The following is an 18783-nucleotide window of genomic DNA, read 5'->3' on the forward strand; positions in this document are numbered from 1 at the left end:
TGGACATTATTGATGAATTTAGACCAAGTTTGCATTGATGTCACGGAGCCCATGTAATGAAATGGTTGAAGCACAAATTGTGTAAGAGATTCAACAGCTTCCAGAGTGCCCTACACAAGAAATTCAAAGCATATGCTACTAAGGAGGAAGCATTACAGAATAGACCAGAAGAAATTAAAGATCCTAATGATGGATATATCTTTGTGACCTTTTTTCTAGTGAAAAGTTTCAGGTAAGGTCAACATGGCTTTTAATGTTATTATTTATGTATTGCATTTTAATTTCCTGATTTTATGGTGTTAGGCATGGTCAAAAACTTATTTTGAGAATCGGTTGAAGATGAGGTGTAACCACCGCGGTGGTTCCAAGAACTTTACCAGCACAAAAAGGAAAAAGGTATTAATAGATTCACCTATAAAAATATACAACTTTGTTGTCATGTTTACTAAATTTATTTCAATTTATGGTCAATGACGATATGAAGTTAAGGAGCACCAACTTGGGGAACTGTCGGTCTATACAAATATTCATGACACTCGTTGGAGCGCGGAGGAAGGGTGGATTAGAACAAGCAAGAGAGCTATATGTAAGTTGATCATCTTTCAATTATCGATATATGAAATGTCTTACCATTCAATTGGGTATAAAAGTATTGTTTTTTCGTAACTGTTCCATACTGTCTGTTTTATTGTTTTAATTTGAGTCTCATTGCATTTCTCTGTCATCTTTTGATCACCTGTAATTATGTTTCTGCTTGTGCATTTGTTTGATATTAGCATTTAGTTTTCTGAGTGTTACCAAACTTTGTAACTTTGCGGTGGTTTGCTATTGATATGTTACAAACATTGCAGGATAAGGCTGAAATTTAACTTGTGTTATATTGTTTCTCTTGATGACTAACAGTTGTGATTTTTTAAAGCTGAAAGTTGGAGTTTCTTCTGTAGGAAAAACCTGTTTCATGGTTTATAATCTGTTTGGATTGAACTTAACAGTTTGGATTTATGATGTAGATATTATTATTGTCTGAATATATAATCTGAATGTCGTATAGCTGAACTTGGACGGATGAGATTAGATTTTTTTTTCTATATTTTTGGTGTGTGAAGTCTTCCTTCATGGAATTGAGATTCAGCTTGATTGAAACCACCTAAATCAGAATGATTTAAAATTGTGCACATCATCTTGTGAAATAAATTTTGATTTTCGAAATATTCAGCTTCATGATTGCTAAAGATCATGTATGTTAGTGGAGTTTTACAGTGTGGTAGTGTATGTCCTGGGAGCTCTGGTAGCAATGGCAGAGAACCATGGCTTTGGTTTGCCTCTTGCAGAATTAAAACACTTTGAAGATGGGAATGCATATGTACAATTTATACTTCTTGATGAGTAGTACTGAACTAATCAACTTCCATTCCGTATCACCATAGCACCCTTGCACATCACTTTTATGATTTAGAAAATGCAACAGCCCCTATCTTTCCAATTACTTAGCAAGTTTATCCATGGATATGTTAATGTAAATTTGTTGCTTATATGTGTATAAGAAAAACTTTATGTCAGAATTTGCCTTTTAGTATTATGATAATGTTTGAGATACTTGCTTCTCTACTCCATCAAATTTATTTTTGTTTGGTGCTGCAGATTTTTTATGTTGCTATTTAGTTTGTTGGTTGACTTATTGATTATGCATTCAATTGATGGCAGGAAAAAATGAAGAGCTGCAAGATGAAACACAAGCAGGGGAAAGTGAAAAAATAGAAGCTGAAATATGTGAGGAAGTTCTGGGTAAAGCTTCGGATTTAACTAGAATTTTGCATTTTCACAGATTGAGCATCAATCCACTACAGTAGAAGCAGAGTTAAGGTGCACAGTGCAACAACAAGAAAATAAGATTAAACAGTTGGGGTCAACAAAAGAGAAAATAAAAAGCCTGGAACACCAACAATTTGTCTTGTTGGAGATGATGAAGCAGTAACTATAGCCCTTGAACTACAGCAATCTGATAAAGCTCCAACCGAAGCACCTGCCATCTCCAACTGATGAAGACGCGTCTCATCAGCTACAGCTATTTCAAATACCGCAACTGGTGACACTTGACATGCTAACGGTATTGATGGTTATTTTTTTGTTGTATGGGTAGTTGATATTTGACATGGGGGTATAACCATCTTTGTGATGTTTGCATATATGTGTAGATGGTGTACATGGGTGGGCATTTTTTTGTTAGTATGCACAAATAGATAGGTACTAGGGAAAATGTGGGTGCATGCTATTTTTTGGGTTTGCACATGTGATAGTGCATTTTGGATTTTTATGCTCATCATGCATAAAAACCATGTATGGACATATAATATATGTATGAAAATAGATATTTGATTTAGTGATCAGTTTTTTTTTGTACCTTATTTTGTTGATGTTGAATGTATAATGTAGGTCAATACGAAATGCTCTAAAAAAAAACACATTCTGCAACTAATTTTTTAGTAGGAAAAAGTCATTTAGCATAATTGCATTCCGCTAAAGGTCAATATGAAATGCTCTAAAAAAACACAATCTGCAACTAATGTTTTAGTAGCAAAAAGTAATTTAGTATAATTGCTTCCACATTTAGCGTCTAAAAAATAGTCGCAAAAACCTTTTGGATTTCACATTTAGCGTCTTAAATGATTACAATTAACCACTAAATTTTAGTCACCAAATGATACATTCGTCCACTAATAAAATAGTCGCGAAAACTTATTGGATTCCACATTCAGCATCTAAAATGACTATAATTAACCACTAAATTTTGGTCACCAAAAGATACATTCGGCCACTAATAAAATAGTCATGAAAACCTATTGGATTCCACATTCAGCGTCTAAAATGACTATAATTAACTACTAAATTTTGGTCACCAAAAGATACATTTGACTACTAATAAAATGGTCGCGAAAACCTATTGGATTCCACATTCAGCATCTAAAATAACTATAATTAACTACTAAATTTTGGTCACCAAAAGATACATTCGGCCACTAATAAAATAGTCGTGAAAACCGTTTGGATTCTACATTCAGCGTCTAAAAGTATTACAACTAACCACTAAATTTTGGTTACTAAAAGATTCATTCATCGACTAATAAAATAGTTGCGAAAACCTTTTACGAAATTACCCTTACACCTTTGGCGTCTAATTTTTGTGGGATTCGCGACAAATTATTAGACATAAAAGGTACATTTTGCAACTAATTGATTAGTCGCTATACAATTTTACCAAATTACCCTTCAACTTTTAGCGTCTAAGTTGGGGGACTATTTTGACTAGCATTTAGCTACTATTTTGCTAGTCACAAAAAAAAAAAAAAAATTCCGCATCTAAACAAAAATTTAGATGCGCAAAGAATCTACAACAACGATACTGCAAATAAGGGACAGCTACCAAATTTAGAAGCAAAAAATGGCTTAGCGTCTAAATATGACTTTCTGCGTCTAATTTTGCTAGACGCAGAATGCCAGTTTTCTTGTAGTGTGTAACGAAGAGTTATTACCTTTGAATCTTGAAATTGAACGCACTTGTAAGAGGAATAGTAAACAAGCATGTAGAATGGCTGACCAGGATGAACCTGCACATGTGCCCCTTAGCCAACATTTCGCACCCACCACCTACACTTTAGCCTCATGTATCCGTATCCCTAATGTCCAGACACAACACTATGAGATCAAAACTAGTGTCATCCAATTGTTGCCAATTTATTATGGGAATTTGAATGAGGAGCCATACAAACACTTAGATGAATTTTTAGAGGTTTTGCTCCATAGTTAGACTTTAATATGTGAATGAAGATGTCGTGCGCTTAATTTTATTTCCATTTTCACTTAAGGATCGAGCCAAATAGTGGCTCAATTCTTTGGCAGTAGGGTCTATTATCTCTTCGACCCAAATGCAACAAGGATTCCTAAAAAAGCATTATCCCATTGGTAAAACCAACAGCATAAGACGAGCCATTACTAGTTTCGCTCAACTTGATGGCGAGGAATTTTATGAGAGTTGGGAATGTTTAAAGGAAATGCTTAGGAAGTGTAACCATCACGCAGTCCCTAGGTGGTAATTAGTTCATAGTTTTTATGACAGACTGACCGAGAGGCATAGGAATATGGTAGACGCCTCTTGTGGAGGAACATTTATGCACAAGGACGAGAATGAGTTATGGCAACTCTTCGAGACCTTAAGTGAAAATTCAATGCACCACATTTTTGCGTCTAGAATGCCTATCTCAGGGCAGCCATCTAAGAAGGGTGGCGTGTACGAGGTGTCACAGTTAGAGGTCATTAGTTCCAAGTTAGAGGTGTTGGCCCATCGATTTGACCAGTTTGTATCTATATAAGGGCAACCCTCTACACAATCATCTCAGTAGGCGAATCAGTATGTTTTTGCCATGCACTCCACTCTTGACCATCCAATTGAGGAACCCGCCCCTGACCCTTTTAAGGAGCAAGTGCAGGTTGCACAAGGCTTCCAGAGTCGGAGTGATCCATACTATAACATGTACAATCCTAGGTGGCATATCCACCCTAATTTTTCATGGAAGCCACAACCACCTCAGAATATCCCCAATAATATGCCGTACAGGAACAATCCTTCCAATTAGCAAGGCAATTATAGGGAGCAACCTTCAATCCAACCACCCATTCAACCTAGGATCCCACCTCCCGTCAGCAGCCCACTCTAGTGCCTAGTTCACTAGAATCAATGATGGCTCAAATGCTCCAAACCATGCAGGAGCAAAAAGCCAACATGAATGCTAGGTTCCAAGATTTAGAGCGGAATACCCAACTTCTACATTCTCATTCCCAATTCATTAGTAAGCTAGAGACCCAGATTGGTCAAATAGCCGAAGCAGTCAATAGGAGGGAACAAAGCCAATTGCCTAGTCAAGTCATAGGTAACCCTAGTGGTTCTTCTCAACAGAGAGGGTTTTTCGAACAAGTTAAGGCCGTGATGACTCTTCGGAGTAACCAAGAGCTAATTAGGCCTAAGAGGGAAGTAAAAGTTCAGGGTAGAGAAGAGGAAGGGACCAAGCCAAAGAGAGTGAGAGTGAGCCACTTGTAGAGTCGAGTGTTCAGAGACCAGGTAAGGGGAAAGTTGGGGAGAATGAACCATCCCCTGCATCGTACATACCGAGAGCACCCTTTCCTCAGTGCTTAGAGTCCCCAAATGTTCCCACTACTAGGAAAAGTGCTAGGATGGAGGAAATGATTGAGTTGTTTAAGCAGGTACAGATTAACATTCCACTCTTAGATGCCATTAAACAAGTACCTGCTTATGCTAAATTCCTCAAGGGCTTGTGCACGCAAAAGAGGCGAATGAAATCTCACACACCCAAGACTGTACATTTACCGGAAAATGTAAGTGCGGTTGTCTCAAACCGCATTCCCCTGAAGTTAAAGGATCTTGGAGCTCCTGTTATTTCTTGTGTGATAGGTAATGTCACGACTGATAGAGCACTCTTAGACTTAGGGGCAAGCGTGAACTTATTACCCACTTCCGTGTATGAACAGTTTAACTTAGGTGAGCTCAAGTCTACTAAAGTCATCCTGCAGTTAGCTGACCGATCGGTCAAAATGCCTAGGGGCCTAATTGAGGACGTGTTAGTTAAAGTTGACGAACTACATTTTCCGGTGGATTTTCTTGTCTTAGACATGGAGTATATGAGCAGTGGAAGTATGCCACCAAGGGAGACTTTTTCTAGCAACGGCAAATGCTTGCATTAACTATAGATCAGGAGAGATGGAAGTGTCTTTTGGGAATAGGAAACTGAGACTTAATGTGTTTAATGCTGGTTTAGGACCGATGCGTGAGGACGATAACGAGTGTTTCATGGTTGATGCTATTGACAGTCTAGTGGAGGCTCACGCCCTACAGATGTTATGTGATGATGCAATTTACACTCTTATGAATCTGTTTGTTGAGGAGATATGTAGCTTGAGTGTCATGTCTGAGATTCAGGAGGTTAGTGTGTATATGACTAGGTCGCTCACTCTAGAGCGTCGACCTTGGAACATCAAGTATGAACCCTTACCACTTTTGTCTAAGACAACACAACCGAGGTCAATTGAGTCTCCACCAGTCTTAGAGTTGAAGGTCTTACCTGATACTCTAAAGTATGTTTCCTTAGAACCCAACAAGACCTTACCCGTGATCATTGCCGCCAACTTAGATAGTGAGCAAGAGGAGAGATTACTGGCAGTCTTGACAACATATAAGGAAGCAATCGGTTGGTCGGCAGTTGATGTGCGAGGGATTAACCCTTCTTTGTGCATGCATCACATATTTTGTGAAAAGAATGTTAAACCAGTGCATGACGCTCAAAGAAGGTTAAACCCAAGCATGAAGGAGCTGGTGAAGAAAGAGGTGATCAAATGGCTTGATGCGAGTATCATCTACCCTATATCCGACAGCCAATGGGCGAGTCTGACCCATGTTGTACCTAAGAAGAGTGGTCTCATCGTTGTTGAAAATGAAAAAGGTGAGTGAATTCCTATCGTACTCACACAAGATGAAGAGTTTGCATTGACTATAGGAAGCTCAACCTAGCCACTAGGAAAGATCATTTCCAGCTCCCATTTATTGACCAAATCCTAGAAAAACTTGTAGGGCAGGCTTTCTATTGTTTTCTGGATAGCTATTTTGGATATAACCAAGTACCAGTTTCCCCCGAAGACTAAGAAAAGACCACGTTCACATGTCCTTTTGGTATGTTTGCCTTTCATCGCATGCCTTTCGGGGTTATGCAATGCACTGGCAATGCTTCAAAGGTGCATGTTATTGATATTTTCTGACATGGTGGGTCAATTCCTTAAGTCGTCATGGATGATTTTTCTATGTTTGGTGCATCTTTTGATGATTGTCTCGAAAAACTGGAGTTGGTGTTGAAACATTGTAAAGAGACAAATCTTGTTCTTAGTTGGGAAAAGAGCTATTTCATGGTTCAAGAGGGAATTGTCTTAGGTCATGTAGTTTCCAAGAAGGGGATAGCAGTGGATAAGGCAAAGGTAGAGTTGATTTCTCAACTACCACCACCTTCGTCGGTCAAACAAATTAGATCTTTCCTAGGCCATGTAGGATTTTATAGGCGTTTCATCCAGAATTTTAGCAAAATCTCTAAGCCTTTGTGTGATTTACTTGCTAAAGATGTGTCATTTGTTTTTGATGACTCTTGTATGATTGCCTTTACCATTTTAAAGGAAGTGTTGACCACAGCACCTATCATGCAACCTCCTGATTGGAACCTACATTTTGAAGTGATGTGTGATGCATCGGACTATGCCATTGGTGCAATCCTTGGCCAACAGGAGAATAAAAAGCTCATTGTGATCTACTACGCAAGCAAGACCCTCTCCGATGCTCAATGTAATTACACCACTACCGAGAAAGAGTTGCTTGCAGTAGTGTTCTCCCTTGATAAGTTTCGGTCTTATCTTCTTGGGTCTAGGATAGTTGTTTTTACAGACCACGTTATAGTTAGGTATTTATTAGAGAAGAAAGACACTAAGCGTAGACTAATTTGATGGATTTTGTTGTTGCAAGAGTTTGATCTAGAAATCAAAGATAAAAAGGTTAGTGATAATATGGTCGCCGATCACTTGTCTAGACTCTTTACAAAGTGTGTCCCTGGTCAATGTTTGAATGACTCTTTCCCGAATGAGCAATTATTTGTAATATCCCAATCCAAAGCACCTTGGTATGCCCATATAGTCAATTACCTGGACGTAGGACAATTACTATTAGGGTGGACCAAAACTCAGAAAGATCATTTTTTTGCAACCATCAAGCATTATTTTTGGGAAGACTCGGGCCTTTTTAGGGTGTGTGCAGACTAGATAGTTAGGAGATGTGTTCTCGACCACGAGTTTAGTAATATACTTGCATTTTGTCATTCTTATGCTTGTGGTGGTCATTAAAGTGGCAAGAGAACCTCTTTAAAGGTCCTCTAGTGTGGTTTTTATTGGCCCACTCTTTTTCGTGATGCATTCTTTTATTGTCGTACTCGTAATTCATGTCAAAAAGTAGGGAATATTGGTAGACGAGATATGATGCCCCTGAATCCTATTTTGATTGTGGAAGTGTTTGATGTGTGGGGTATTGATTTTATGGGTCCATTTTCCTCATCTTTTGGCTTTGAATATATCTTGCTTGCAATGTATTATGTGTCTCAATGGGAAAAAGCCATTGCCACTAGGACCAATGATCACAGGGTGGTCGTCAACTTTGTTCAATCGCACATCTTTAGCCGTTTCGGTCATCCGCGTGCCATCATCAGTGATGGTGGCTCGCATTTCACTAATAGGCACTTTGACTCACTATTGAAAAAGTACTCAATCACCGATCGAGTTGCCACACCTTATCACCCTCAAACTAGTGGACAAGTGAAATATGTTAATAGGGACATTAAGACCATCTTAGAGAAAATGGTACGACCCAATCGTAAGGATTGGTCGGTGCGTCTGGATGATGCACTTTGGGCCTATCGAACCACATATCGTACCCCTATTGGCATGTCCCCTTATCAGTTAGTTTTTGGGAAAGCATGTCATTTACCTGTAGAACTTGAACATAGAGCATATTGGGCCATAAGGAAATTCAATTTTGATATGACCACGGCCGATGACCATAGGAAACTTCAACTTTCGGAGTTAGATGAGCTAAGACACGAAACTTATGAGAACTCTCACATCTCTAAAGAGAAGACTAAAGCTTTTCACAATAAACGCATTGTTAGGAAGTCATTATTTCCTAATCAAAAAGTGTGGCTCTTTAACTCTAAGCTTCGCCTCTTTCCGGGGAAGCTTTGGTCACGATGAGATGACCCTTTTATTGTTCTTAATGTTTTCCCTCACGGAGCTATTGAAACCCGAAACCCAAAAACGGGACAAGTTTTTAAGGTGAATGGCCAAAGACTTAAACCTTATGTCGATGGCATTAATGATGGAGAGGTGATTGAGGAGTGTTCTTTATTAGAACCACATCAGCCATGTCAGTGCATTGAGTCTGGCTGAAGACTTTAAACTTAGAGCTTGTGGGAGGCAACCCATCTTCGTAAATATGTTTTTACTGCTTTTATGTTTTTGTCTTTATAGGAATTGCCATGTTTGGAGACTCATTAACTAGTCCAAGGCTATGCTTATGCATGCTCCACAAACTGTGTTGATGACAACCTCACCATTGTTCCTCAGGTTGTATCTCTCCACCTTATATGCTATTATTGTTATTTCTTGTTTCTCAAATATGTTGGACGATTTTAATGTTATTGATCATATTTCCATTTGAGATCATTTGATGCTAAGGGGAGCATGTTTGTAGTTGTGGGTCATTAAAGACAATGACATTTTAAGTTGGGGAGTGTTGATTGATTTTTATTTTTGTGGAGTGTGTTGTTGATGATGCTTTTGTGGAGATTGTGATATTTTTGTGAAGTGTTGTTGATGATGCTTTTGTGGAGATTGTGATATTTTTGTGAAGTATTGTTGATGATGCTTTTGTGGAGATTGTGATATTTTTGTGAAGTGTTGTTGATGATGCTTTTGTGGAGATTGTGTGTTGAATGGATTGTGCTTAAATTTTTGTGGCATGATGATGATATTTTTTTGTTTAAAATATGTTGAATCTTACTCTTGTAAGTCCAAAAGTGGTAAAAGTGAACTAAATTGAGTTATTTTTAAAATTTTTCATGAATTCATGCATATTCACAATTTTAGAAGCAATTGAGGTGCTAGTTGAAAGGTTTTGTGAGGTTTTTGAAACTGGTTTGTTACAACATGGTTTTAAACATTGAACTATTGGTTCTGTTTTTTGCTAGGTTTGTCCATAATTGTGATTAGATACTGTTTTGTGTAAATGTCATGTGTTTTTGTGTTTATGCAAGTCTCCCACACACTTTACATGCCCATGGAGCAAAGTTTCATTTATTATCTTGCGTGTGTTAAAAGTGCTTAAATGTTGCTTGATGATTTGGTTTTGGTTTTGATTTGTAGTCTAGTTGACTCGAGTGATTACGCCCGAGGGGTGTTCTACACCTAATCCCCTAAAGCTATCTAGCTTGGGAGTGATTGACCTAAAGCCCGTTACATGGGTCCTCTAGAAAGCTTAAGAAGTCATTACATAGATCATGAGCTTTATACAAAAAAAAAAAAAAAAAAAAAAATAATATTAAAAAAAAAAAAAAAAAAAAAAAAAAAAAAAAAAAGGTGATGAATGAAAAGAAATTATATATCATAATCTTGTGTGGAAAATGAGCATTATGTTGCATGTACATAAGTTGGGGAGTTTTGCATGACATTTTAACATTGTGATATGAATATGAAATGTGTGTTTGAGAAGCTTGAATGGAGATAGGCAAATCTTGACAGAAACTTTAGTTCTTTAGTTATGATTCTGTTGTTTGCTTGTTATGTTCAAATTCTTCACTTTACCTTTTGATGAATGTCTTGGTTGTTGATGAGTATGGTTGTGTATGGTTTTGTGAGAATGTTGAAAGAGTTCTTTTAACTTTACTTGAGGACGAGCAAATAGTAAGTTAAGGAGTGTGTTAGAGTCATGAAAGTGACTCTAATTTGGTGATAAAAGACCCTATGTGTGATTAAAATGAAATCACATTGAGATAATTAAAGAATTTATGAATTTATTCACGAAAATCGCTTCCTAATATTTTTCTTATGAATTTAACATATTTAGAATGATTTTGAAAGGGTATGAGTTGATATTAGTTTGTGGTTTATGGATTAAGGGTGATTTTGTCTCATTTATGCTGTTTAGAGGGTAAACTATCATATTTATAAGGGTTGATATTGTCACTTTTCAATTGTATAGGGACCAAAGTGATAATTTTTAGTTTGTCTATAAAAAGAAAGCGAAAGGTCGTGAACGTGAGCGTTATTCATCCATTTTCTGACGACTCATCGTTTTCTTTTCTGGCAAACTCTGGCGACGATCCATTTTCTGCGTCCACTGATCATCAACATCATCTCGTCAACGCCACCATGATCACGCACCACCATCGCAACGTTTTGCATTCCGCTGCCGTGACTCTTCATCTTTCAACCATGATTTTTCCTTTTTTCGATGAACTCCGGCGACGTTTGGGCTCCTTGGTGGTCGATCTATCTTCCCCACGGTAGGATCTATCCTTTGCAAGCTTCAGTCGCTAGAATCCGCCAAATCACCGCCGCGCCTCTTCATCTTCTAGCTGCAATCTCGCTCATTTTTGACGACCTTTCATCTTCCTAGGACCTGATCTGAACTCCCCATCACCAGAGCTTTCCATCGGTACCTTCGGATCCCATTTCCACCACCATTTTCTAGAAGACCCGTCGGAAAATTAACGTTTTCTGGCGAGTGTGAGTATTCATATTCCGGGCTATCCATTGGTCATTTTCACCCCTTCTTCGCATCATGTCATCGTCAGTTACTTCCTCTCTGCCATGATCAACTTCGTTTCCACTGTTTCAGCCTCCGTCATCACCACCATGAGCGGCTGAGTTCCCAGTTGTCTGTTACGACGTAGGCAAGATTGGGATTGACTCCACGACTCTACTCATCAGCTCTCGACTAGTTGGATGAGCCCGATTATAGGACATTTGGTAGTATTGTGTTTCGAATTATATTTGTTTTCATTTCATGTTTGATTTCGATAGTTTAATATGGTTTGAGCATAATTTGTGATGAATATTGTTGTCCATTGTGATTTAATGTTTTCATAGAACTCGCTGAATGATAAATGTTGGTTTGAAATAATTAAATGATGAATATTGCTTTTCATTACTTTGCATCGATTGTAATTGAGTTGTGTTCGGATTTAATTTCATTTCTACTGTTGTTGCGTTTATTGTGAAGTTGGTTGATTGGAAGATACATGTTGACAAATTGTATTTGTTAATCGCATACCAACTAGTGGCATTGCCTTGTAGCGTTTATCGGCGTTCAATGATAGTCTTTAACCAATCGAACTTGAGTGATCGGGTGAGACAGGATAGATTATACCTAGAGTGCCAGAAAGCCATTTCATTGATTTACCTTGCCTTGTAGGTTTAGGGGATCGTAAAGGGTGGAGGAGAATTGTGTGAGTTGGTCTCGTGTCGAACCAAAACCGTAACGGCAACGTTTTTATTATAAAGTCTTTATTAGTTTTAATTTCACACTTTTATTATTTGCATTTAGTTTGTTTAGTTTCATTAATCAAATTGCCAATTTCATTTCCACTACTCAAAATACATTAGGTTGTTAGTCTTGCTCCCTATGGATTCGACCCTGCTTACCGCTAACTATGATATTTAGGTTCAATTTTGTGATTGTGACGACCGGTTCGACAAGTGGGGAGTGAAAAGAAATAGAATAACATGGAGAAGATAATAAAAATGAGGGCATTCTTATAATTGACTAAGGGACATAGATGGAATTTTTAGAAAGTGCAAGGGTAAAATGAGAAACTATATATATATATATTATAAGAGTTCAAGAGGAGAAACCCTAGCCACTATACCCCTCCATTCATGCCATTTCTCTACCCAAATTCTCTCAAATTTCTTCACTAAATTTCCAAGGAAATTCATAGGATTTTGGCAAGACTTCGATAGATTTTCAATCTTAAGCATCCAAAGGTAACATTCTTGCACCAAGAAGTGAGATTAAATTTTAAAGTTTTGAATTCTTATGGTTGTATATGCTTAGGGTGTAAGAGGAAAGAGAATTCTACCAAAGAGAGATTATAGTGTTGGAGTTGCTTAAATTCAAGGTAAGTAAATCCAACTTTAGCCTTGATTTAATCACAAGTTGTGTAGAGAAATTTAGTTTATGTTGTATTTGTGTTTGGATGATGAGAAATTATGGATTGAAAATGGAGGTTGTTTGATATGTGAATTTTATGACCATGAGAAGTAATTTATTAGTATATGATGTATGTGATGAAACTTGATTCATTAGTATGTGTAGAGAATTGATTTATTAGTATGGGATGAGAATTGATTTATTAATATGTGATTAGAATTGATGTATTTATATGTGTTGAGTTGATGAAATTTTGGATGAAAAATGAAAGTATGGATGTGGAAAGGGAAAGTATGGATGTGGAAAGGTGGAGGATGAATTTCAGCTAGGTTGATTGTTGGCTTTAGGGAGTTCTTACTCCTATTTTGGTGGCTTGAGAAAGATATGGAAGTATAGCCAACTTAGTATTTGCATGTGCATATGAATTGTTTGATGAAAATCCTAAGAGAAAACATGTTACCATGGTTGCCCTGTCAAATCCGTGGCCTTCTGAGTGATTTTTGAGCATCTTACATATCGAACTGGGTTGAGACCTAAACATAAAAGTTGTAGCCCTTTCTCTAAGCTTTAAAATGAGACAAGATCATAGCAATCCGATGTGTATAACTCGAGATATGCCTCCTTGAATATGACCTATACAGAATGACTACCTCAAAAGTGCTTCCAATTTATTAGTTTATTTTTAGTCTAATAATCTATGATTGATTTCAAGTATGGGATTATTGTTGGTAGAGAATACTAGTTCCCTAATGATATCTTTATATGCCATAATGCATTCTCACATTCTCACATTTGCATTTAGAAAGAATAGCAAAGAATGAGCATATTTCCATGCACATACACATGTATGAGAACATTAAAGAATAAAAGAAAGAAAGAAAAGAAATAAATTGTATAATCATCCTCTAAAGAATATAATTAAAGAAGTTCAAATCTGAAATTTTATTTAAAGAAATGTAAAAAGATAAGAGAGGAGAAGGTTGTTACGATGGGGAATCTTGGCCCACATGCATGCCGCCTTTAGTGAGCGGCCTTAGAATAAGAAAAAAGAATTTGTATAGTCCGTTAGAAGTGCATGTGGATGAGGACGGTACCCAGCAGAGCATACCTACATGCACACTGCCTTTAGTGAGCCTCGGAATAAGAGAGAAGAATTCGTACAGTCCGTTAGAAGTGCATGTAGATTAGGATTGTACCCACTTACACGGCCAGGATTCCAAATCCATGCCTCAACCAAGTCCGATCGGCAAACAAGAAAAGAAAATAAAATAAAAGAAAGAAAAGAACAAAGAAAGAAAAGAAATAAAAGAATAGAGAAAGAAAAGAATAGAAAAGAAAGAAAGAATAGAAAAGCAAGAAAAACAGAAAAGAAAGAATAGAAACAGAAAAGAAGAAGAGAAACAGAAAAAGAAAGAAAACAGAATAAGAAAAAAAAAAATGCAATGCATAGAAAAAGTTTATGCATTTGTGTATATACATCATGCCATTTCTACTATCCCGAGTTAGTTTCCCTATTTGTGCTTACATATCGGTAAGTGAGAAACTAAAATCTTATAAAGGGTAGAGAAGAATTGAGAAGTTTGGTGTAAGGAAAAAAAATCCAAGATCTGAGTAACAAAGAAAGAATAGAAGCATTGTGGGTTTACTTACTGAGTAGTTAGTGCTCACCCCGTTGATTTCACTGTTTTTGTAGGTAGTAGATGAGATGCGGTCAGATCGGACGTCAAGTAGCGGAGGAGAAAGGCAACACTGTCTGACTGTATTTTGAGTTTATTTTTGTGACTATGGTACTTGATGTAGATATTTATATATAACAGTAATGCTACTTTTGGGTCCACTATCTTATACTTATGTACATATATGTTTTCTATAACATATTTAGTGATTTCTTAATATATTTTCCCAAAGTATACTAGCTAAAGAAAGTTATTACAACCAGCTGGTTCAACTGGTTAGACCAATGATTCGACACTGTTCTGTTGGTTCAACCCTAGGTAAATCCGGTCTAACTGTTATAACCAGGTTTAGGATTTACTCGATTCGGATAAGGTTCTGGTTCTAGGTTGGACAAGTACCGACCGATCCGATCCGGTCTAGGTTTTAAAATAATGATAGTTAAATTAATTAAATTATCCTTGCTTTATTGAAGTCTTAAAGTGGTGAAAAGTTGATTAACTTTATAAACTTTCATTTTTTTTGAAAACCATTGACAAAAGAACATATATTTGAACCTTTGATTCTCTTGGTTGTTTTCTCTTTCCTTTTTTTCTCCCATATTGAGTTAAATTTCACCTTTTTCCTTTTTTTTTTCTTTTTAATTAATGCCAAATTTCTTTCCTTTTTTTAAAGTTCAATGTGAAGATATAGTTTTTTAATAAAAATTTTGATTTATGGTCATTTTTTATTGTTTTTCGATCGACTCATTTTGGAAGAAGTGATTCAATCGGTGCAAAAGAAGTGATTCAATCGGCGCAAAAAAATAAATTAATATTATAGAAAAATGGTTCCTGAGTTGAGCAGTCCAATCGATGATGTTAGCATGAGGTAATAAAATTTTAAATCTCTAATAATTAATAAATTTCTAAAATAAATCCATCCAAATCCAAAATCCAAATAACACGATAACATAAATAAAATAAATCTAAAATCGAAATCCAAAGAATTTTAAGATTTTTATCATGCCATGTTGATATCACCGGTCTGACGATTCGGCACTGTTCCGTTGGTTCAACCCTAGGTAAATCCGGTCTAACTGCTATAATTTGGTTTAAGATTTACTCGAATTGGATAAGGGTTTGGTTCCAGGTCGGATTGGTATTGGCTAATTTGATCCGGTTCGGGTTTTAAAACAATAGCCTTAAAGTGGTGAAAATTAATTAAATTATCCTTGCTTTATTGAAGTCTTAAAGTGGTGAAAAGGTGATTAACTTTATAAACTTTCATTTTTAGCGAAAACCATTGACAAAAAGGGGACATATATTTGAACCCTTGATTCTCTTGGTTGTTTTTTCTTTCTTTTTTCTCTCATATTGAGTTAAATTTCACCTTTTTCCTTTTTTTTTTCTTTTTAATTAATGCCAAATTTCTTTCCTTTTTTTAAAGTTCAATGTGAAGATATAGTTTTTTAATAAAAATTTTGATTTATGGTCATTTTTTATTGTTTTTCGATCGACTCATTTTGGAAGAAGTGATTCAATCGGTGCAAAAGAAGTGATTCAATCGGCGCAAAAAAAAATAAATAAAATTATAGAACAATGGAAAGTTGTTGAATTAAGTATTAAACCCAGAAATGTTATTTTAATATTTTGTGATATTTGGTCTTTTATATTTTTCTCTCTAGAAGAAGCAACTTTATGGGTGGAAAAAGAAAAGTTATAGAATGACGGAATATTTTCTTGAGCCATCAAGAAATGATACCAAAATATACATTGATATACAGGAATAAATTATTTAAAGTAATTTATAATGTCAATTTGATATCAAGATAGTGTCATTTTAAGATATTAACTCAAAATGATAAAACAAACATATTGTTCATAAAATATTTTAATAGATCAAATGCATAATGGATAAAAGTTGGCTATTGTCATAGTATATAGCAATTTTTTTATTCTTATTTCATTAAGGGTATGTTTGGTACGACTTCTTCTAATAGAGCTTATAAAAGAAAAACTTAATTATTAGATTAGAGTTTATAAGAGTAGAGCTTTTATAAACAATTTGTTTGTAATTTGGTTAAAACTAGTATTAATTACCCAAAAAGACTTTAATAGAAGTAAATGGTAGGGGTTCGGTTCGGGTACCCTGCACTTTTAGAAGAACACGGAACCAACGGTTCCTTGAAATTTGGAACCAGAACGGAACCGACGGGTCCGGTCCTAGGTACCTAGAACCGAACCTGTAACAACAGTTTCGTTCCGGTTCTGGGTACTCTGTAAAATTACATTACCCCCAAAGTTTTTAAAATAGTAAAAAAAACTTTAAAAACTTACAAATACCCCCCACCTGGCACTTGTTAACAAAAATAAAATTACAAATTATAAATTCAAAATTACAAACCCATTACTTGTGAAAGGTAGATTCTCAAAGTCAAACCAACTTACTTTAAATGTTATGAAATATAAATAAATGTTCACATTACTTTTTCTACAAAAGTTTTATTAACCCCCCAATATTTAATTTTATTTATATTAGTCTCGGTTCCTAGTTCTTGGTTCCAGTTTCGGTTCCTAACTATAGGAACCGGAATGGAACCGACAGAACGGTTCCAAAAATTTGAAACCGGAACCTATCCATTGACGATTGGTTCTGGAAGGAACCGAAACCGAAACCGAAACCAAACCCAGGGTACCCACCGGTTCCGGTTCCAACCAGTTCTTTGAGACACCCCTAGTAAATGGTATCAAATATGAATAGAGTAAGGATATTTTTGAAATTTCAATAATTTAAATAAGCCCAGAAAGTGCTACAAGCCGTAAATTAACTTATAAGAACTTTTGAAATGTAACCAAATAGTCTAAATTTTTTTAAAAGTACTTATAACTTTAAATAAGCTTTTCAATCAATAGATTAGCACAACCAACAAACTAATAAACATTATATTCTTGTTGTTTTATATGGTAGAATTAAGTAACAATCAGCTTAAAATTGTAATGTAGAAAAGAGCAGCGGTAAAGAAATTAAGGAAGATTCTGTCAGACGGAATAAGTTCAAAATTTGAATTCCACAAGTTACTTCATCAAATCTTTTTAAGGGAATTTATAAGAAAACAAATAACCAACTCTTATTAAATGATAATGAGATATTTCAGTCTAATAAACTTATTTTGCAATCAACCGTCAATAAATTATGTTATCTGTCTTCACCTGCCTTGTGAATTACAATTTGAGGTCCTTAGATAGAAATACAGTCTTAATTTGATGTGGTTGTAATCAAGTAGGTAGACTTCTACCAATAAAATAAAAAGTTCAGACAGAGAAGAGCACAATTTGTGCTTTATCTACATAAATTAAGGTAAATGTTCTGTTTTGTCATAGATAGGTGAGCTCAGCTCTCTATTGTATTGTATTACAATAGACATGTTAGCTCCATGTTAATGGATGATTATTTATATGTTCCTAGTTATTCCTTTCCTTTTCCAGCATACATAATAATTTTAATGAATCATGTCATTGCTGACCCACACTTTTTATTTATGAGTTTGTAGAAACGTCATTTCTACATTGAGCTTTGCATTGTACAATCTCTGTTCTTGTCAAAGAGACATTTTTACATGGCTTTCATCATCTTCTTCCTCCATTATCCTTCAATCGAAAATATGAAGTGTTCCTGAGTTTTAGAGGAGAGGATACTCGTGATACCTTTACTAGTCATCTCTTTGCTGCATTGTGTCAAAAGCAAATTCAAACCTTCATTGATGATGATGGACTTAAGAAAGGAGATGATATTTCCCCTGCACTCACTAAAGCAATTAAAGAATCAAAGATTGCAGTAATTATTTCTCAAAAAACTATGCTTCTTCCAAATGGTGCTGGATGAACTTGTGGAGATTATTGAGTGTAAGAAAATGAATGGCCAAATAGTTATACCAGTTTTTTATCATGTAAAGCTATCAGATGTACGGAATCAAACTGGAAGTTTGAGGATGCTTTTAGAGAGCACGAACAAAATCTGAAGGTTATGCCAGCAAAAGTGCGAAGATGGAGAGCTGCCTGACTGAGCATCAATCTATGGGAAGGGCTTCTATGGTGATAAAGTGAGTTTGCCTCTTTTCTATATGTAAAACTTTCTATAGCTTTTACATAGAAAGGACCATGTGGTGCATGCCTTTCATTAGCTCTCCAAATATATGAAAATTTTACTTTAGTTATCTCACTAGCTTAAATACGATTAAGTTCATTTCTAATTTTCTGATATCTCTAATCTATCATGGCATTTTTTTTAACTCAGCATTTTCTTTTTCATATATGCTAGGCCGGAGT

General features: G+C 35.8%; 1 protein-coding gene across 1 annotated transcript; it reads left to right on the plus strand.

Moving 5' to 3' along the window:
• The first annotated feature begins 4735 nt into the window (after nt 1-4735).
• LOC116105211 lies at nt 4736-5754 on the plus strand. Its single transcript, XM_031391645.1, has 2 exons — nt 4736-5077; nt 5263-5754. The coding sequence occupies exons 1-2, from the start codon at nt 4736-4738 to the stop codon at nt 5752-5754; spliced, it is 834 nt and encodes a 277-aa protein (XP_031247505.1).
• Nucleotides 5755-18783: the final 13029 nt, after the last annotated feature.

The sequence above is a fragment of the Pistacia vera genome, unplaced genomic scaffold, assembly GCF_008641045.1.
Source record: "Pistacia vera cultivar Batoury unplaced genomic scaffold, PisVer_v2 Contig495, whole genome shotgun sequence".
Lineage (NCBI taxonomy): Eukaryota > Viridiplantae > Streptophyta > Magnoliopsida > Sapindales > Anacardiaceae > Pistacia > Pistacia vera.